Source organism: Stegastes partitus, unplaced genomic scaffold (genome assembly GCF_000690725.1).
Source record: "Stegastes partitus isolate 25-593 unplaced genomic scaffold, Stegastes_partitus-1.0.2 Scaffold387, whole genome shotgun sequence".
NCBI lineage: Eukaryota > Metazoa > Chordata > Actinopteri > Pomacentridae > Stegastes > Stegastes partitus.
Window position 1 is genome coordinate 429820 of NW_007578118.1, and position 21813 is coordinate 451632.

Here is a 21813-nt window from a genome sequence, read left to right on the forward strand (position 1 = left end):
TCGTCTTTCTGTTGTTTCTCGTGGTTTAACCTCACAGAGCGCCGGCCGTCTGCTGACCGCCACGGCGTCGCCGGTAGCTCGCCGTTACACTCAACTCACCACGCCGAACGCTCTCTCAACGCTGACCTGAAATAGGTGCACATGTGCCTCTCCCTGTTTCCCAGGTTGACACAGATCACTGCCTCGCTCCCTCATCGGTCTGCTCATTCTTTGAGTATTCAGTTACATATGCACACACACATAAAGTCACACGTACATACACATATTTTTTCCCTCGCTCGGTGCCAAGCAGTGATCCATGGTAACAGGATGAGATGCTCATGCCCAGAGCACAGCTGAGTCTCCTCAGGGGAACCCTGTGTCCTCTCTAAATGCACAACACACTCTTTTAGCTTTGCAAACGCACACACGGCCGTTTCTATCCGCCAAACCCGTTTTGATTGACTTCTCATATTTGTTTAATTATGTTTGCGTGTCAGCATGCCCGCGTATCTCCATCTTTCTTTACTTATATACCTGTGTGAGTGTGTGTGTGCGAGTGTGAGTGTGTGTGCCTGCCTGCGTGCCTCCATGATTGATGTAGGCATGCTTGACATTTTCTGCAGCAGAATCCGTTCGGGTCAGTTTGCTTCTCACCTCCCCCGTCATTACCTCCTATAGGTCACTGTAAGCAGACTCAGTCACACTCCTCAAACCAAAAGGGCTTGCAGAAAGAAGGGAGGGGTTGTATATACCCGTGTGTGTGTTGGAAGGTGGTGGGTGTTGTGTTCAAGGTTGGTGGGGTGCTTGTAAAGAGTAGGAGCAAGGGGACACTGAGGTTTTGGGAACAGTCAGTCTGTCAAATGTGTGCAGTCAACTATGTGAAGATATGAGCTGGTAGATGGGCAGAGAGAGAGAGACATCATGAGAGGACAGCTCAGCTTCTTTCATTCTGCTGCACATCAGCACCTTGGAGAGCGCTCCGACGTTCCGCCGTGCCTCTAGTGCCACCGTGAGGCCGGCCGCGGCACTGCACGTCTGAAAATATATATATATCGAAATAAAGCTCCCACATTCGGGCACGCGGACCAATACACGTTATATCTGTGGAGGCGAGAGGTTGGCGGGGTGGTCAAGTGGGGTGCGAATGTGCGGTCTGTTTATGTGTGGGTTGTTGGTGGTCATGATAGCGGCGCGATCTGTCCACAGATGGATTGTCTCAGCGGGGGCCTGTTGTGACTCACAGTCTCCATCTTAGGCACCCATAGCATCCATTTATGTTAATCTTTGTGTCTGTCTGTGTCACGTCATCTGTCTCTCTGGTGTATCTGCAGAGAGACTTGTCTGTGGAGCGAGTGTGTCGACACAGAGGTGTTTGTCTCCCCAGGATATGTATGGTTCCTCCCCCCCTTCTGCTGTTAGCCTCCATTTCCTCAGTTTCTGTCCTGAAATTTTTATTCAACCTGCCTGGCTCTCTGCTGCTGCTTCTTCTTCTTCTTCTTCTCCTGGTTCTCTTTTTCTGTCTCTGTCTCTCTGCATCTCTTTCTCTGTCTCTCCCCGCCTCTCTGTGCATTATGTTAATGGTGCTCTGGGCTATGTGTAGGTAAAGGCCCAGAGACCATCTTTGCTGGGTCGGGCCTCAATGATAATGAGTGGCACACGGTGAGGGTAGTCCGGCGTGGCAAGAGCCTCAAACTCACCGTGGACGACCTGCAGCCTGTTGAAGGTAACCACAGCAGCTTAACTTTAAAATACTGCCCTGTAGAACGGCACCACGTCTTGAGTCTGCTCGTATTCTGTGTTTTCTATGAAAAATGGATGGTTGATTTTATTTTTTTTCTTTTTTTTACATAAACTGATATAATTCTAAAAGACCATCATTAAGGGTTTTATTTCTTTTTTTAGAGAACATCTGTACCTGTGTAAGTGAAAATAATCATTCTGCATTATGATTGTGATCTTAACAGCATACCTCTGCACGAGTATTTACATTAGTACTAGTGTCTGTTGCGTCTACAGCTAGCAGTCTGTCACTGTTGAAATGTTGAATTACCAAGTAGGATTAGTGGTAGCTTTAGCATTTGAACAGCACCACTTGAAACCCAACTTTCCGTAGCCCTCACCTCTGAAGTTTACCCCCCCGCCACCAGGTCAGATGGCGGGCGACCACACCCAGCTGGAGTTCCACAATGTGGAGACGGGTATCGTGACGGAGAAGCGCTTCATGCCCGCCGTGCCGTCCAATTTCATCGGCCACCTTCAGGGCCTGACGCTGAACGGCATGCCCTACATTGACCTGTGCAAGAACGGCGACATCGACTACTGCGAGCTCAACGCCGTTATCGGCTACAAGAGCATCGTGGCCGACCCCGTCACCTTCCGCTCCCGCTCCAGCTTCGTCACGCTGCCCACGCTGCAGGCCTACTACTCCATGCACCTCTTCATGCAGTTCAAGACGACGTCCCCGGACGGCCTCATTCTCTTCAACAGGGGAGACGGCAATGACTTCATAGTGATAGAGCTGGTCAAAGGGTGAGCCGGACAATAAACAGCGCGTGATATTTATGTGACGTGAGATGTATCTTGGAGTTACGTCAAGAAAAAAAACATAAAAATGATAACTGTAAGCAACTAAAGGGAAAATGGATGAATATGCTGTTTTTATGTTAATATCTGTCCTGCAGAAATTAATATACAAGCCCAGTTTTTCTACTTTTAGTGGGATTTAATGCTAAGATTGTCCTTGATTTATAAAAAAAAAAAGTATTTAATATGAAAAATGCACAAGTCAAGCAGCTCTTTTTTTTCCCCCATTAGACAGATAATAATGCCCTGAAGTCTATGGCCCTGTGCTGTTCTTCATCACACATACGATTAGTTCGCCTTTCCTCCTCTCACTTGTTTAATCCCCTCCTCTCATTTTCTCGCTCCTTTCTCCAGCTACCTTCATTACATCTCCGACCTGGGCAACGGAGCTCACCTGATCAAGGGCAACTCCAACAGTCCCCTCAACGACAACCACTGGCACAACGTGCACATATCCCGAGACACTAACAACCTCCACACGGTCAAGATCGACACCAAAGTCACCACGCAGACCACCATGGGTGCCAAGAACCTGGACCTGAAGGGTATGCAAAAATACAAGCTGCTGTGCTTTGATTACAGGAGCTCATATGGAGTGCTAGTATTTAAAGGTACATAAACGTTTTAGACATTCTTGTGCTTCCGAAGAGGCTACTGTGACAACGAGTGTTCTCATTAGTCCTGGAATGATTAGCAGGTCAAAGGAGAAGAAGTGACATTTGGGAAACAGACTTATTTGCTTTCTTAATGAGAGTTAGATGAGCAGACTGATGCCACTGTCATGTCTGCATTAAAAATAATAACAACACACCAAACAACTCTAAAGCTCACTAATTAACACCGTATATCTTGTTTTTTTAATCAATACAAAAAAAATAAAAAATAAAGTGTCAAAACAAATTTGTTGGTTTATGAGGAGGGAGGGGGGGGTTTCTACACCAGACTGTTTCCTGGCTGATGAGCTTAGAGGCAGTTGGAGTTGCCTTCAGGCAGATCCATGCTCGCTGTATCTCTCTGCTTCCAGTCTTTGTACTGAACCGAGTTAACCGTCTCCTGGGGGAAGCTACATATTACTGTACAGATATGAGAGCGGTATCTATGTTAAAGTCTAACTCTCATTAAAAAAGCAATTAAACATATTTCCCGGGAAAAATTAATGAGCAACAGCATGCATAATCGATTAATCATTTGCAACTTATCAAGCAAAAATTACAAGCTATTCACTGCCAAATATTCGCTGCTGTCGTATCGCTGCACACTGGATATATATTTGAGTTTTTTTGCTGCTGGTCAGATAAAACAAACAATTTGAAGGCGCTGGGCTCAGAGAACTTGTGGCAGTTCACAGTTCCCCATGAGGAAAGGAATAACATATTGCAGTCCTGTTTCTTACAACAAAGCACTGTGGTTGGTTCATGAAGCTGCCATTCATTGTGTTGCTCCTCGACAGGTGATCTGTACATTGGGGGCGTTTCCAAAGAGATGTACCGAGACCTGCCTAAGCTGGTCCACTCCCGTGAGGGATTTCAGGGTTGCCTAGCAACAGTTGATCTAAACGGTCGGCTCCCGGACCTTTTGGCTGATGCCTTGGCAACCATGGGACAAGTGGAGCGAGGTTGCGAAGGTGAGGCGCAAACACACCAGTGGACCTGTGCCGGCCCCCCATGTCCCTACTGCGTTTTCGTTCAGTTTTCATTTGACTCATGCGCTCTGTTATCAGGATAACCCACTAACCCAGCTCTTGGTCTGTTAGATGTAAATTTTACTCTCTCTCTCTCTTCTCATCTCCTTCCTCGGTCTTTCTGCACATTGTGTTTTCTCTCTCTGTTCCACTCTTTCAGCAGTTCACAGGCATCTGTGTGCATTGACTAACCATCTAACTTAATTTGCTTGTTTGCTTTTTTGTTTGGCTGACAAAAGTTACATTGATGAAAGCTGACTTGCAAGGTATATCGCTTTGTGTGAGCATGTGAGACACGTGTGTGCGGGTGGCAAGACGTGAGTGTGTGTGTGCGTGTGTGTGTGTGCGCGTGTGCGTGCGTGTGTGTGTGTTAAAACTACCCAGTGGTGTCCAGTGTTGTGTGGATCCCAGTGATCCAGAGTCAAAGGTCAGAGGTGACCTGTCCTCGCCCAGCCACCGTAGTGATCTCATCACAGTAGTGACATTACCACCGCTTGACTTGAGTTGACCACAGCTCCACCACCCGGGTTGCCTAGCAGCATGCTCTCTAACCCATCCTACTGACTCCCAACCTAAACTTCAATACTCCACGTGTGAATTACTTCACACCCTTTCCTCCATGCCTGATGTTAGAAGTGCAAGGACGGAGAGCTCTGACGTTCTCCTCCTGTGTGGTTGTAGCACGAGGCAGGGAGAGAATGGTGACGGGCTGTTGGAGAAAGAGTATTGAGATGAAGGCCTTTAAACATAACCCTGCCCTCTTATGTTTAACTCCTCCTCCTGTCCTTGCCCCACTCATCTAGCCTCACCACCTGCATGTTTTCCACATTTGGCTCTTTTCACCTAGTAACACAGATTCCAGTTTGAGTTCAGTTCTGTTTATACTGATAATCAAGCGTCTTCTGTTAGTGAAATAACAAACAATGGGAGCCTATCTACAACATCCTAGCCTCACTAATACTACTAATCATAACACCATTACAGCACAACAGTCCATTCAGCCATTTTAAATGCAAAATGTTTCAAGGAAGTCTATAAATAACCACACTGTGCTGCCATATTGTTGTGAACACACTGGGCTCCAGGCAAAACCAAAAAAAAAAGTATGTTTTTTTTTCTCTTCCCCTAACTTTTTCACCCTTCCAAACCACCACATCTGTCACTGCAGGTCCCAGCACTACCTGTCAGGAAGATTCCTGCTCAAATCAGGGAGTGTGTTTGCAGCAGTGGGAGGGCTTCACCTGTGACTGCAGCATGACTTCATATGCTGGGCCACTGTGCAATGACGGTGAGTCTTTGCTTTTAGTCTCGCTCTCTCTCTCTCAGACTCAGAATGTTCTTTCATAGTGCAGGCTGCTCATAGTAAATGACAGATTTTACTGTAAATACAGTTTGGGAGAGCAGATTACAGAGAATCTGTGCAATTGTAGATGCAACATGCACAACGACAGCTAACGTGCTTGTTGTTTGATTTAACTCTGGTACAAAAGACAGACTTTCCTCACCTCAGACATCTCAAAAATGTCAAAAACACGCAATTAAATATTTGCCTTTCTGTGCAGTACTACAGATCTACAACTGCCGCACTCGGATTCAAACACAAAATCTAAGCATTTGTGCGTGCATTTGTCAGAGCCGCCACGGGGGGGCGCTGTCAACTGTTTATTCTGAAATGGCACAAAAATAATACCTCCTCAATTGGCTATTACAACCTGGTGCGTTCCTGTTACATTAAATACTGTCATGTTGGTTTTAAACACTAAATTATCCTCTGCAGCCCTAAAAGCGAGTAATATGATGGCTCTGTAGCCCCCCTGTGTGTCAAACAATCGTGTGAGTTGTTGTTTTGTATGAGTCAGGTATCACAGTCAGCCTCCTGCAGTCGTGTTGATAAATAATTTGGGAAACAGATTTTTTTTTTCCCACTCCTGTAGGAGGAACAATCAGAACGTGGAAGGCCAGTCAGCGGTGACATTTTAGAGTGTTTGTTATATTTTTATCTTGCAATATGTTCAGCAGAAAATAGGTAGAGGTACCATGTGCAGGAGGGAAACTCTGATGATAGAAAGCACCGTTGTGGCACTTAGACTTTCCCGCAATTTTTGTTTGTTTGTTTTTGTTTTTTTTATCTGTGTGGACCAGCTGGAACCACGTACATCTTTGGCCGGGATGGAGGCGTGGTGTACTACACGTGGCCCCCTAACGAGCGGCCCAGCACCAGGGCGGACCGGCTGGCCCTGGGGTTCAGCACCCAACAGAAACATGCCATTCTGCTCCGGGTGGACAGTGCGTCTGGCCTGGGAGACTACCTTCAGCTGCAGATAGTAAGCGCACATAACAGAGTTTTCATTCTTATTGCGTTATCTAAACATATTGCTCTTCCTTGAAGGATGCAGCTCTTGCAAACCTTTGTTTAACTTTTAATAAGTACAGTGTCCTAATATAGATAATAGACAATGGTGCACACACATCCCACAATCCACCACCGGTCCAGTTGTTGAATTCAGCATGATTATTATAATTATTTATGTCAAAACATCATGCACGTATTGCACAGATGGTTATTATGCGGTTACGTATTATTTTCTACGAGACTGACAAGAACAGTATTGCATTATCTGTAATTATAATGAACATTATATGACTTTACAAAAGCATCACGCCAACATTTTTTTTTTTTTCCTTCCAAACAAACATCCAGTGATATTGTGTAATATCCGATTAATGTATACTTGGCCTACATGCTTACATTACTTGATGTTATTGGTTCATTAGCTGCATTGCTCTGGTTGATCCTGCTTCTTTTGCTCATTATGTGCAAAGTGAGACCAACAAAACAAACCGAGCTCCGTTCAGCCGTGTATTTGTATTTGTCTCAGTGACTGGATGGCGTTTGTTAATCAACCACGTCCCAGTGAGCGCTAATAAACCTTCACGTTTGCAGTCATGAGAGGCACATGGGCATCACTGGAAATTATGTCACGTGAGCCTGACTAACGCTGGGAAATATCGCCCGCATTTACCTCTGGAACGGCTCTTTGTATTGGAAATAATCAGAAAATTATCGATTGTGATGATTTATTTAACATATTCAGTAGTTAGGAACACATGTAAGTATTCATTGGCTTAAATATGAAAATTAATCTGTCTCAACTATTAAACTAATCATTACAAACAGATTTAATAATAGTGTTTGAATAGACATTAATGTTGGAATCATTATGTCTTCTGTTATTTCATTCTACCAGGGGTATGTTTGAGAGGATGGACTGAAATTATGACAACAAAGGCTTGTGTAATAGTTTGCTCCATTTGAAATGACTGGTCTGATTTCCTGTTTGTGGTTAGAAAGCAGAAGCGTGGCTCTTTTATCGGGTGTAAAGAAGCATAAGTTGCAGCTGAGTTTGCGGACTAAACTTTATTTTCTACCAACTCTTTCTAATCTGCACCAGAACTCCAATGCATGTCTGCAACTTAGTGAATTATATCGTTAGAGCTGCTGGTGGAACAATGTCTAACTATCTTACAGTTATCATAATGATTTAACTGACATCGACCCTCTGAAGCCAAAGCAGCTTCTGGGCATTTAACAGGACTGTGGGCTGATATTTTTCCTGCACCTCTGTGGAAATCGTAAAACCATCACTAGAAGCAGAGAGAACTCAGGAATGTCATTTGCACAGAATACCAAAGTTAAAATTAATCTAAAAGAGACAGTTGGATTTTGTAAAACATGTTTCCAGTCGGCCACAGATGTTACTGGAAAAAATACGACATACTATAGATATCTTACTCGTTGGATTTTTAATTTGTTTCCATGCTCGTCTCCTATCTGTTCTGTGTCAGCACGGCGTTCAGTTCAGCCCAGTTCAGCTGTGAAGTCCGAGAGTTTCTGCCATGTGACTGATTATCATGTCTGAGTCACTCTTGGCTTCACAGTTACAAGAGGAGAGCAGATTTTTTTTAGTTTTTTCCAGAATGTGCTCAGTGCAGATGTTTATTTTGGGAAAATGTTTAAATGAGACACGAAGAATAAGTCATTTCAATTATATATACCACAAACTTAAGCTTAGATTTGGATCATTTAAGCAGCTGAACAGCCTGCTACAGATGTATAGTTTAAGAACCGTCAGAAAGTTGAAAATCCAACTACTTAGTTGAGTTTGTACAGCATCTGGCTGTGATAAACGGAGTCATTGTGTAGGTTTCTTTTAAACATAACATGACTTTTGAAGCTCGACAGTGGGGTTTGGGGTTCAGAGGGTTAAGCCAGTCACAGTCACAATGTCAGTTTTAATTGCCCAGCTCTGTGTTTTACCACTTTCAACTGTTGGTATTTGTACAGACCCGTTTGCTCCGTTGTCAGAGAGACTTGGCGAGACGTGAAGTAGTTATCACAAAAGCAAAAACACAGTCACAGTCACAGGGGAGCGTACACTGTCGAGCATATAGTGCAATAAGCCTGAAAGACGTGAAAGAATGAACATCCCTGCCTTTTTGAAAGAATTACACATCTGATGACAACCTTTTCGTGTCTCTCCTCCACTCTCCCAGGACAAGGGCAACATTAGAGTAGTATTTAACGTTGGCACTGATGATATCAACATCGAGGAGAGCTCCAAGTTTGTCAACGATGGGAAGTACCACATAATTCGGTTCACCCGCAGTGGTGGCAATGCAACCCTCCAACTGGACGACCTGCCGGTCATAGAGCGCTACCCCTCAGGTAGGCCCTGACCCGCCCATGTAAGCCCAACCCACTGACCCATCACAGCACTGCCTGACCCGGGGCAGAGCTCACCACACCTTAGTCCAAATCAACCCACCTCCTGATTGATGAACCACATCAGTGTTCCTTTCGATGTTTATATTCAAACACTGAGGTTGAGAAATATAACTGCAACGTTGTTTTATGTTATTGTGTTTGCAATGAAATGAAATGTGATCTGACATGAAACGTGACTTTTTAAACCATAAAATGAGATAGCTATTACAATAGCGTGTATACTAGCCAGCTATGTCATGTTAGGCCTGTTAAATAGTGTTAAAGGTAATTTATGAAAATATTCAATTCAGGTGTCAGTTGTTTTTCCTCACCATAAAAGAAAATAATAACAGTTGGTGCATTTTTGGACAAATAATAATTTAAAAACATGTCATATTTTGAGATAAATGTTTAACTAGAGAGAGAAAAAATAAGAAAAAGAAAAAAGTGTATTTTGTTGAATATAGTCTTTGTTTATTTTACATTTGTTGGTTTTCATATTTAAAGTGGTAATCTTAGGTAGCGGTCTTTAACATAATGAGGTCCAGGCTTCAGGTAGCTTACAGTTAAAATGCTAAATGCTAGTTGTTGTGAGGTGTGTGTGAGGGTTCTTCCTGTATGTAACTCTAAACTCAGTCAGTCATATAGAGAGTATGTGGCAGCTGTAACTTTATTTCCCTGTGCTCTTGCAGATGTTAACCCCTGAAATGTCTCTTTAAATTAAACCCAATGAACAGAGAGTAAGAGTCCGCTCACTGGAAACATAACGAATTCAGCTCCTATTCTCTTAGCGCATCAAGCTTTACCTTAACACAGTGACATGCTAACAATGAGCAGACCATTACTTTCTTTTCATTGCTGTTCTTTTTGTATCCAGCTCCTGTACCACGTTTGGATGTGCGTAATTACTACTGTGTTTTCATCTCTAAATTAAAGGCAACATTGATAACGAGCGCCTGGCCATCGCCAGACAGCGAATCCCCTATCGGCTCGGTCGAGTAGTTGACGATTGGCTACTCGACAAAGGTAAAAACCCTGATTAAAATTCCTTAAAACTTTGAGCTTTAAAAAATACAATTTGAAGACAGTTGACTATACTATATTGTGCACCATCAACTAACATCTAAAAATCTAAATCCATAACTAAGTATTTAAAAGTTGGGCAGCTGTAGTGTGTAATACTGTGTAAACTGTAGTGCCTGTGAACGTATCTTGTTAGTGTGTATCTGATAATATCAGGTTAAAGGGACGATGGAGAGATTTAAATGTGAATAAATCAGAAAATAGAAAAGAAGTACTGATAAAAGATGCTTTGTTAAGACTGGTAAATAATTTTGTTTATTATCAAATTGTAAACGATAAAGCATTTACTAAAGATTTTATGTTGAAAAAAGATTTGTAATCAAATTAAAGTACATGCAAAGTATTGTGACATGTAAGAATTATGTAAATTTGAAATGACTAATAGAGCAATGCTTTTTTTTTTGTTGAAAAAAAAGTAAAAGTTTTCCTCCTAAACTTCAGCAGAGCTCCTTAAATTAGCCTCTAGTCCCTTTAACAGTGAGCAGTGCTAGAGCTTATAACCTGTGCATGCTTCATAGGGCTGTGACAACAGTTCTCTAGATCTCTGTCTCTCTGTCTGCCTGTCTGTCGCTCCTTCAAATACAATGTCGTGCCGCACAGCCATCACCATAGCAACCATCTGTCAGCCCCGTCTTCTCGGGGCCCTCTGACTCTCCTCATCTGCTGCCTTCTTCCTCCTCCTTCTGTTCTTTGCCTCTTCATCCTCCTCCTCCTCGACTTCTCGGGCTCCTCACCCCTCTCCTCACCCGCCCCTTCTCCTGTTTTCTGTTCTCACTCTTTATCTCTTCTCTCAGTCTCAGCCTTTCTCCACGGTTCTCCACGGCTTCGATTTTTGCTCTGCCATGCTTAATCTATCCCATCCTCTTCACCGTGGCTTGGGGGGTGGTGGATTGTGTAACACTCAAACACTCTTGTGTGTGTATGTATGCACGTATGTGACGGCCGGTATGTGTGTGCGTGTGGCTGTATTGGCGTGCGTCTGTCCACCTTTCTTTCCCGGTGCGTGTTTGGTTGCGCGTGTGTTTAGGTCGCCAGCTGACCATCTTCAACAGCCAGACGACGGTGCGCGTCGGCGGGGGCGAGCGAGGCGCGGCCATGTTCCAGGGCCAGCTGTCCGGCCTTTACTACAACGGCCTCCGCATCCTCAACATGGCCGCCGAGGGCCACCCGCACATCAGGGTGGAGGGCAGCGCGCGGCTGGTGGGCGACATGCCGTCCTCCTCCATCACCCCGCAGTCCAGCGCTGCGGCCGGAGGCAACCGCTCCGACTCCGCCCCCTCCATCAGTGACATCACAACCACCACGGCCACCAACAGGAAGCAGGGCGCGACGCAGCAGGTCGGAGCACAGTCACACTCGCAGGCTTGTCTGCGTCAAACGCCATTAAATCCGTTCCATGTGTGGTCATATAAAGATCTGCTGTTCAGATGTAATTCCTCAGATATCGTGTGTGTCTAATCACCGCACCGCAATCATCCTTTCGTGTGGCAATAGGTAATTAAAAAGCGGTAATTTGCTTTGATAAGTTTCTTTTCGAACTCAGTAAGAGGATTAGCGTGCGCGCAGCCCCACTAATCAAGGACTAGAGGATAGCGAGATATGTCAGGAGGAGTGGGATTGTTTTAAACTCCACTCAAGGCGAGGCGAGCTAATTCATGTCGCACATTTCATATGCAGAGGCAAATCGAATTGTTTCACGCAATGCTTTGCAGACATTAAATCGGAAAGTGCACCGTAAGGCATTACAAATTATTGATAAAACAAAAATGAATAGAAAGTAGAAGGCGGATAATGATGACTGCTCAAGATCCAGTCAAAGGCAGAAGAGAGGAGGAAAGTTTTTAAACTATTTTTTTCAGGCAAGTAGTAAAGATTTGGGATCATGTGTACCAAAAGACCCCCAAACTGAAAGTCATACAATTACACGGTCGACATCCTGGACCCTGAGGCCAATAGGACACTCTAGCATTAAAGATTGAATTTAAAGGTAGTCAAAGCAAGAACAAGTCCTACAATCCAGATGTTTCTTGCGTCTCTGTGGACAATGACAATAATGTTTGGAATGAAACCTTGCACCGTATATGAAATTCAACTTACAAGTACTATAACCTACTCATTTGAGCTGTTTATTTCTACAAAGAGATGAAATAATGTCAAATCTGGCACAAAAAATCACGTCTTAAAAGATAAATAAAAAACATGCTGTTGTGAGGAAGCTACGTTTTCTTTTCCACACTCTTGCGTGGATTCTTTTCTCTGAAGAGTGATTAATAGTCGTTATTTGCTCTGTAACACTGTCTGTGTAAAGACTGACATGTCAATCAGAAAAACTGACCCAGAAACATTTAATGGACCGAGGCCTTGCATACACATATCACATTTCTGCTACAGCACGTTGACATAAATGGATTAGATGGCAAATTCTCAACTAAGTGGTCCCTCCCCACTAAATTACTGGAGGAGAAATGTTTGTGCTAATGGAGGGTGTAATAGCTTTTCCATAATGTGCGTTTAGTAAACTGATGTAAATGGGACAATAGAACCACATAAATGTTATTGAGGCATATTTATAGCGGCTGCAGCTGCAGAGTCGATGCTAATGTCAAAGGATACATTATCAGTAGGTACACCACAGGCTCTTTTGCTCTATTGTTCAGATCACTACTGAGCTGCTGTCAGGGTCTTTTGTGGGCGTCTGTGTGTACTGCAGTTCTTCTTCTGTGTTATAAAACTGTGCGCCTGCCGCAATGAAAAAGAATTTTTTTTTTTTATTTATTTATTTTTTTTCCCAGTGATACAAGTTGCCATGGAGATAGTGAGCCCCACTACCCGCTGCTTGCTTTCTCTCTCGCATCCAGACTCCCACAGAGACCAGCTCCTCTGTGTATAAACCGCCAGCTGTTTCAGACATAAATAATAGAACGCAGAGAGCTGTGAGCTAAGCCTCAGGCATCAATAATGGATATGAGAGCTGGATGGATAGCGCCGCAGAGTGACAGCGTTGTCACAGGGGCTTGTTTTCACACCTCACCTCTCAATCTCCCCCCTGTTTATGTGCATGCGGTTGAACTATTCCTGCTCTTGTGATATACTGATGTCGGTACTAAATCTGGGATGCAGAGCTGTGGTACCGGGCTCATTATCACTGTATGAGAACTAGGTCAGACCCACTATATGCTCGATATGCTGCAGAGCGTGTGTGTGTGTGTGCGCTCGCCCGAGTCAGTCGAATCACTCCTGTTGGCCCTCAAACTCTTTTTGTGTGCGCGAGTGTGTTTGTCTTGTTTTAAAAGAATCTACAGCATCCCCATTGAGGCTGCCTAGTGTTGCCTGGCAACCAACCTGGCCTTAACCAGCACACACATAAAAAACACGGAGACGAACACAGAACCCGCACACACACACACACAAACACTCAGGTGGATCGAGAACAATACGCCTGAATTGCAGCACATTGCATCAGAGGCGGGGCGGCGAAAGATGTCTTACAAAGGTGCCACGGGTCCAAGCAATTTATCGATTTCACGAACACGACTCGAGTTTGGGTGTGTGTTGAAGTGGATCAGCCTAACTCGCCCCGTGGGTTTTACTCCTACTGTCGGTACTTTGTGCAGTAAGAATGTGTTATGTGCTTCCTCCTGAAGTCCACAGTGTGTTGATTTCCTTTTTTGTGTGTTAAAAACTGGAGGAAATTAATAATGCATGACAGCCGAGCAACCAGCGAGGAGAGGAGAGAGCGAGAGATTGTGTGAGAGTGTGAGTGTTTATGCTAGAGGCTGCTCTGAGTCACAGAGCTTGAGTTTGGTTTTGATGTTCGGTGTCTGTCTGCGGATGCGTGTTTGTGTGCATCTCAGCTCGTGTGTGTGTGTGTGTGTGTGTGTGTGTGTACCTGTGTTTGATGGGAAGACTGATGGAAGAAACCTGAGGCTCAAAGCTGCGCCCGATTGGCTATCGGGAATCAGCTGACCTAGCCACTTCCACAAGCTCTCTGAAGGACTGCTTCTCATTTGTTCCCCTCCTGTTCTCTCCCTGCTACCTTTCACATCTTTGTCTCCATCTTAGTTTTTTTTTTTTTTTTCTTTCCTCTCGCTATCCATCTTCTGGAGATACTTTCTCCCTCCTCTCCTCTCGCTCTCCTTTGCTCTCTCTCTCCCTCCATATCTTTCCATATTTACTCGTTGCTCCCCCCCCTCCTCCTCTCTCCCTCCTTCCCTCCCTCCCTCCCTCCCTGTCTGTGGTTGAGCTCCAGTGATAGGCTGTTAATGCAGGCGGTGTATGAGTCTATCTCACCATCTGCAGTAGTGGAGCTAGCTCCTCTTCTCCTCTCTCGTCAGGATCTCTTCATCAGCCTGCCAACTTCAGCCTGATTTGGTGTACGCTTGTGTGTCTGCGTAGATGTGTTTAAATAGAAACAGAGCAATGGAGCATGTTTGGCTATTATAGAGTTTGTGTGTGTGTGTGTGTGTGATTTCCAGTTGTGAAAGTAGCAGACAAGCTGTTGAATCTTCTGCAAGAGTGTGTGAGGACAGAGTGCAGCTACTATGTGTGAACTAGGCAGTCAGGGAGGCATGGACGGCCGCTGGCACTGTTCGGCTGCTCAGGTAGAGATTTTGCTCTTTAAGCATGCAGATATTCTTTCTCTTTGTGCTCTCTCTCTCTCACTTCCTGTCTCGTTCCTCCTGTGTCTATTTTTTCCCTCCCTGTCGGTGTCCATCTGTGTCCATCATTATGTCAGCATGCTCTATTGATAGACTATGAAAAGATGGGGACAAAGAGGGAGGGACAGAAGGAGGGTGAGGTGGAGGGGCGGAGGTTTCTTGGGCATACATTTCTTTAGCACATCTTCTCCGAACTTCAGCGGATTATTGATGTGATTTAAGTTGCGTTTTGGCGTGTCCCTGGTTTTCCTCGTGTTCGCTGTCTCCCATACGATAGGTGGATCGATACTCCAATTGACACCTTCCCGTTTGAATGGGGCGGTCAGCTGACGAGGTGATGTCACAGATCCGAGGAGGGATCTTGTAAAATTTACTCATCTGCTTTTGTTCTACATAGAAATCAGGATTCAGGAATGGAAACAGGTGCCTGTGGAGGGCACATAGGTGTGTTTGGATCAATAATCGAGCATGGTGGCTCGGCATTGATCGGTGACAGATGTCAGGGGTGATGTGTTTCCTACCGGCTGATTGGTTCATGTGCTATTTGGATCCTGGCAAAGGCACAGAGGTTTATTGACTGGCTGGATTCCAGAGGCTAAGCTCACCCTAGCAGCATTTGACAGGCCAGTGGGCAGAACTGATTGGAAAGGCAGTGGAGGAAAGAGACAGAGTCAAGCATCAATAACCTAATATATGTTTCAGGCCAAACTAAACCACAGCAGACTTGTCAGGATCAACACCAAACCATACAAGGCCAGTGCAGGCTTTTCAGATGAATAAACCAACGGGTTGCTTCTCCACTACTTACGCAATCGCTCTTCTTACAAAGACAAGCCGGCAAAGAAAAAGAGAAAGCAAGGACAGAGACACAGTTTAATGGATTTGTGTTTGAAACACTGCCTGTAATTTTCAGCTAAGACATCATCGACCACTTAGTGCTTCGATTCGGTTCAGATTCTCCTCCAGTTTGGTTGTAATCTGCCTCTAGAGCGCTTCTCTTTTATGGCTCTGCTGCTCTCTCCCGTCTCCTTTATTCTGTGGGTTACTAACATCTACTGCAATGCATCACAATCCAATTTTAATTTAGAGCTGGCACTGAGCGCCCAGTGTGGTTAAAACACACACACACACACACACACACACACACACACGTTCCTATCTCTCATGCCGACGCGTCAAGGCGGGCGATGTTTAACAGTAGTTCATGAATATGCGGAGCACATTAGCACGGTGTTAAGTAAAGACCGCAGCACTTTGAAGTCCTCCTCCTCCTATCCTGTCTTCTTTTTCGTTTCTCTTTCTCCTTAATCGCCTCCTCCCAAAAATTCCTTTTTATCCATCCATCTATCTTTAAACTCCCTCCCTGCTTTCGCTCTTCTCTCCTCACACACTGGCTGGCACTGCAAATCAATGCACAGGTCCCCACTGAGGGTGCACACTCCCGTTCTTTTTATTCCCCATCATTTTTAACAGCCTGAACTTAGAGTTGCCATGGCAACAGGAGCAGGGATGGAGAGGAAAAAGGGCGCCTTTCCCATTGAGAGGGAGCGAGGCACAGAGAAGGAGCGGCTGTTGAGATATTAGTTGGTTGATGCAGGTTAGAGGTTGACTGTAAGTGGGATACTGACGTGGTGCTTATGGAGAGGTGTTGGATAAAGGAGATTTAAATTAGCCATCCAGAGCTACGCTGGATATTTATTGAAGACTAATTTTATTCCCGTCTTTAACCTCACGCTGCGCATTCTCGAACGCGTGAGAACACTTGCCAGTATCGCATAGAGAGGGCAGAACACAGCGAAGCAGGCAGATAGAAAGGCCAGAGAAGGAAAAATAGAGGGGGAGGGCTTGGAGAGTAGGAGATGATAACTGGCCATCCCCTTGTGGTTTTAAACAGGATTCAGCACCTCTCTCCACCCTCCTCCTTTCTTCTTCTCTCCTTGGCACTCAGGTTTTTGGCGGCCTGCCCTAGCTGGGGGCCGTAACAGGCAAAAGTGTTTGTGGCAAACTGGAGAGCGGGTGGGCGATGGATTGGCGACGTGTTCTCACACACGTAGAACATAAACAGAAGGGGTGTGGAGCGCAGGCTAGGTCGTCTTTCTGAAATGTTATATATATATATATATATACGACGAGCGATGTGCATTTATACGTCCTAAATTTCTCTCCGCAGTCGGCCGACGACCTGCTGGTGGCCTCGGCTGAGTGTCCAAGCGACGATGAAGACATTGACCCATGTGACCCCAGCTCAGGTGAGAACCAGCCACAAATACATGCATCACTTTTTTTTCTCTTTTGCATTTGTCCTCCACACTCACCATCACTGCTCAGGCTTTTTTCCGCCGCTTTGTCACTTACTACAATGAATTTTTCATTTCCACTTAGGTCTGTGCCTCCAGCCATTACCTAACACCCCCATCCACTGCCCCTCCTCATCTCCACGCCTCACGTTGCTTTAGCCTCCTCATCTACTCTCATCCCTTATTAATATATCCTTTTCCTTTTTCTTTACCTGATCTCCACACAGACCAAAGAACGCATATGCAAATTCCTGAATTAACAGTAATTTATTATAGTGTCAGATCTTACCATACAGCAACCCACACTGCCTGCGTATGTCACGAGGTGTCAGAAGTCTGTAATAAAACTTGATATAATGTGCACATGGACTCTGGTCCTCATTTCAACACTGTGTAATGTAATCTGTTTGCACATTATATGATAATATGTAAACAGCTTTGGCTCTAAGCTGCAGCTTTCCCTTGCCAGCATGCAGCGTTATGCAAAACGCCTGTCAAATAATTCATCACCATGATGCATTGTGACTTCTTGCTCCAGCCCTCCACCCACCATCTTCACATGGTACTAGTAATTTCAATTAATAATGCATGCGGTAAACTGTAATGTAACTTTCCTCCCCTCACAGCTCGCCCTCCCCTGCCAGACATTAAGGTGATCTCGGGTCCATCAGAGGTGGTGCGGGAGAGCAGCAGCACAACGGGCATGGTGGTGGGCATCGTGGCAGCCGCCGCCCTCTGCATCCTCATCCTCCTCTACGCCATGTACAAGTATCGCAACCGCGACGAAGGCTCCTACCACGTGGACGAGAGCCGCAACTACATCAGCAACTCAGCCACACAGCCCAACGGCAGCGCAAAGGACAAGCCGCTGGGCATCGCCAAGATCTCCAAGAACAAGAAGAACAAAGACAAGGAGTACTATGTCTGAGGTGGAAGACTAACAACACACAGACATATACGCATACACCTTTATATATAACGGTATATGTACATAAATAGATATATTCTCCAAAAAAAAAAGAAATACACACATACACAGTGACATAGACATGCTGATGTTAATGTTTACTCTCCAATAATCACACCTGCACACACGCTGACAAGCACAAACATGAGTACAAACAAGCACACACGCACATTTAAGCACAAACATACACGCACACACACACATACACACACACACAGACAGACTGGCCTGAGGGCATGGGCCCTTACTGTACAGTATTTACCAATGAGCAGAGCCTCTGAGAGAGGCTCGTTTTATGAACATAAACACCATTCCAAATGATTTCGAAAAGTACCAGTTCAACTCCCAGTTAAGAACCATTTTGGGGCCAGCCAGATAAAAAGACCAGTTACTCCCCTGCCAAAGTAGGAACTCTCCAGTTGGACTCAGAGAGGTCACGGAAGACTTTAAGTGAAGAACATGGCAGACTGAGTGTGTTGAGCGAGAGGCAGAGCACCAGAACAAACGCGATGTAAAAGCACCAAGTCAAGCACTAAGTGTCTCTTCCAAGCTTCTTGGCCTTCCTCCCTGTTAGCAGACGGGACTCGATGAAGCACTGAGGATGCTGAGGAAACAAGCACACCAACGCTCCAAGTTTATCCCCGAGCAACAGGACAGGAATCCAGGGTGTAGCCATAGAGACAGTGAAATATGAGTGAATAGGCGGAGGCAGGGCTGGTGCCCGTTAACATTATGGATGTGCTGTGGTTGTTATGCTGCAGAGCTGATATTTTATGGCGCCCTGTAAATCACAAAAGTGGAATCAGTGGAAAACTGAGCGATATTTTCCTGGACGGCATACTTGAGACTTCAGATGCTACCTACAGACACCGGTCGTGCGCGACTGCGGTGTCACACATGCACACATACAGCACACGTGCACACACACTAAAATATAAACAATCCACACGTGCAGATATACACTTACCTGCAATGCTAAAGACCTACCATATCTTCATAAATGACACTGAAGACTATACAAGAAGACAATGGTGAAAATGACCATTATGATAATTGTTATGGCAATGATAATGATGAATATGAAGAACATTTGGGCCGTATAGACTCCGGGGAAGGGAGGGGGGATCTTATTGCACGTGAATTATCTTACTCCGTGTGATTTATACTGCGTTGAAACTCCAGAGGTTACACCGTGACGCACCACCATCGTAAAACGTACCACCTTGGCTTGAAGTATTCCTGAATACGCTCTTCAAAATGGTTTTTTCAGCCCGTGGGATTCGGCGACGATTTAAATCCCTGAATCAGTTCAAACCTTCATTGACAAAGTGTGACCATCTCGAGTGTGCTGCATGCCTGAGTCTCTGAGCTGTGCTGTGGAGTGGTGGCGTGTCCCACTAAGTCCAAAGGTGGTAGGTTTGTCTGTGGGGGGACGCAGGAGGAGGAGGAGGAGGAGGACGATGAAGAAGAAGAAGAAGGCGTTGCGGGTTGCAGTGTTACTCCAGAGCAACGCCTGGATGTGTGCGACCACCACAGGCCACGTCCTGTTTTCTAGCCTGATGTCTTATAGGCCACGCCCACTATACCTGCTCTAACCAACCACCTTTTATAGCAAAAACCAGCCGAGGAAAAGAATCAAAAACAGATCAAAGTAAATGTTACCATGTGTTGCTAATAGATAGAAAAGTCAAGTTCTTGATGCCATTGGCTATATGACAACTTGAGTTGCTTTGATTTCATTGGCTCTCCCTTTTCTCTCTCTCTCTGTCTTTCTCTTTGCGTCCTCATGTATTCATGCTATTGGTTGACTGATTTCTAAATACTCGTACAGGACAGACAGATGGGTTTCCTACGGGCTCCGGTACAATTATCTGTTCATTGACTTTTGCAGTTTCTGAGCCCTCCACGGCTCGAGAATTGTAGCCCCGCGAGATATCAACACAAACAGTGCCATGACATGAACGAGCCCCCTTCAGTTCTTCCAAGCAATGTAACTAACCAGTCGGATGCATGCAAAACAGACCAGGGAGAGGAAGGACATCAAACAGACTGTGTGTGAGGTTTCAAAGTATAATGTCAAAATTAACATTTTCCCTTATTCTCTCCATCCTTAACTGGCCTTTCTGACCTCCTTCCCTCCTTTTTCTCGTTTCCCCCTCCTTGTTTAGTACGTTTCCCGGTCTGCCCTCCCAGCTCCTCCACGTCTCTCGCTTTCTTTTCCCTCTATCTCTGTTGTGTTGCCATCAGAAACAAAAAGGAGGTGTCTCAACCAATGGGATTCTACATCTAGGTGTTCATTAACCATGTTTATTTTCTATATGTACAATTTTTCTACAGTATTTACTTTTATTTTTATTGTTACGGTTCTTTGATGAACATAAAGTGGAAATTTATTATGAAAAATAGTTTTGAAGATTAATGAGTAAATAAAATATTACCCAAGTGAGCCTGGAGTGCGTTTCTTTGTGTTGCTTTCTGCTCCAGTCTGACTGCAGACATCGATACGGTGTCTGTTACTACATGCCCTTCAGCCAAAGGAGCACGCCAGTGTCTAATTAAGACAAAGTAGTCACAGCTCGCACTGCGTTTGGGGTCTTAAAGGAATAAGTCTTGGAAGTGCAATTTCATGTCTGCAGCCAGAAGATTAACATGAAGGTTAGAAACAGTTAGCATGGGTTTTAAAAAATCATCAAGTCGGCAGCATCTCTAAGCCTCATTAAGAAGTCTTGTTGTTAGATGTACAACAGTATTTTACTGACATAACCTGACAATAGAGCTGCAACAGATTGTCAATCGACTAGCGGATCTTTGGAAGAATGATCTGCAACCAATCTGGTCATTTTTAAAGGAAAATGGTTAAAAGAGAAAAAGTCTTTCCTGGTCGCAAACTGAATATGTTCTGCTTTGGTTTGTTAACCAGAGAAAACAAGCATCTGAAGACTTCAAAAAGACTTTACGAACTTGTTATGAGGAGTTCTTGAGGGATATTTGGCAGATTAATCAATGCTGAAGTCCAACTTTGGACAGAGCCTGTTTCCTGTTTATGCTATGCTAAGCTAACAAGCTGCAGCAGAATACCGATAACAGACAGGCATGACAGCAGCATCACTCTTCTCATCAAACACTTCGTCAGGTAGCAATTAGGTGTGTTTCCCTTCAAGTCAAACTGTTTCTCTAAATATCTGCTCCGACTAGATTCCCCCGCGTTCAGTCTCTCCTCTTTCACCTTTTGTTTCGTCGACGTAAGGAAAGCAACACCTCATCTGGCAAAGTCCCACTCGGTCTAACTGGGACGGCAGGCACACATACATTCCCCCTTTTGCACACAGCGAGCAGGGCTTTGATGTATGACTCAGCGCAGTAAACGCTATAAGTCTCTACAGAGTTGCCGCTTGCCGGATGAAAGATCCCTGAGACTGCAGAGCTGAGCTCGCGTCCTCAGGTGAGAGCAGCTACAAGGACCTGCTATTTCAATAAACACCTCCCAAGTCGCGCTGTCTTGTTCTCTCGCCGTTTCTCTCTATTTTGCTCTCTCTTTGTGTCTTCGCTGAACAGTCTGTGCTCGACAAAAGGCTTGTGTTCGGCTGTAGCCATCTGCTGCTTTGCTGTCCTTGACCACGGCCAGCTTGCACAGAGATAAAGAAAGAGCCCAGTTATATTTATAGGGTAAATACCGAATAGCTCCATCCACTAACACGAACATCCAACATTTACAAAAGGAAGAAATCCATACTGTCGTTTCTAAAACTGAGATGCTCATTACACGTCAAAAAAACAGAACTATTACAGCCACCAAA

The 21813-nt window shown here is 44.9% G+C and overlaps 1 protein-coding gene across 5 annotated transcripts in view; it reads left to right on the forward strand.

The window, feature by feature from the left end:
• Window positions 1-18081, forward strand: part of nrxn1a (neurexin 1a) — a 54059-nt gene extending 35978 nt beyond the window's left edge. For 3 of the 5 annotated variants that reach the window (XM_008285123.1, XM_008285122.1, XM_008285124.1), the window contains 11 exons: window positions 1583-1705; window positions 2130-2511; window positions 2920-3110; window positions 4016-4189; window positions 5415-5534; window positions 6389-6570; window positions 8801-8972; window positions 9948-10037; window positions 11122-11432; window positions 16923-17001; window positions 17676-18081. In XM_008285123.1, the coding sequence (XP_008283345.1) occupies window positions 1583-1705; window positions 2130-2511; window positions 2920-3110; window positions 4016-4189; window positions 5415-5534; window positions 6389-6570; window positions 8801-8972; window positions 9948-10037; window positions 11122-11432; window positions 16923-17001; window positions 17676-17977 (2126 nt within the window). In that variant the 3' untranslated portion in view covers window positions 17978-18081. Of the gene's footprint in view, window positions 1-1582; window positions 1706-2129; window positions 2512-2919; window positions 3111-4015; window positions 4190-4485; window positions 4513-5414; window positions 5535-6388; window positions 6571-8800; window positions 8973-9947; window positions 10038-11121; window positions 11433-16922; window positions 17002-17675 lie in introns of all 5 variants that reach the window. The other 2 variants (XM_008285121.1, XM_008285125.1) reach the window with 2 other exon arrangements.
• The last annotated feature ends 3732 nt before the right edge of the window (window positions 18082-21813 follow it).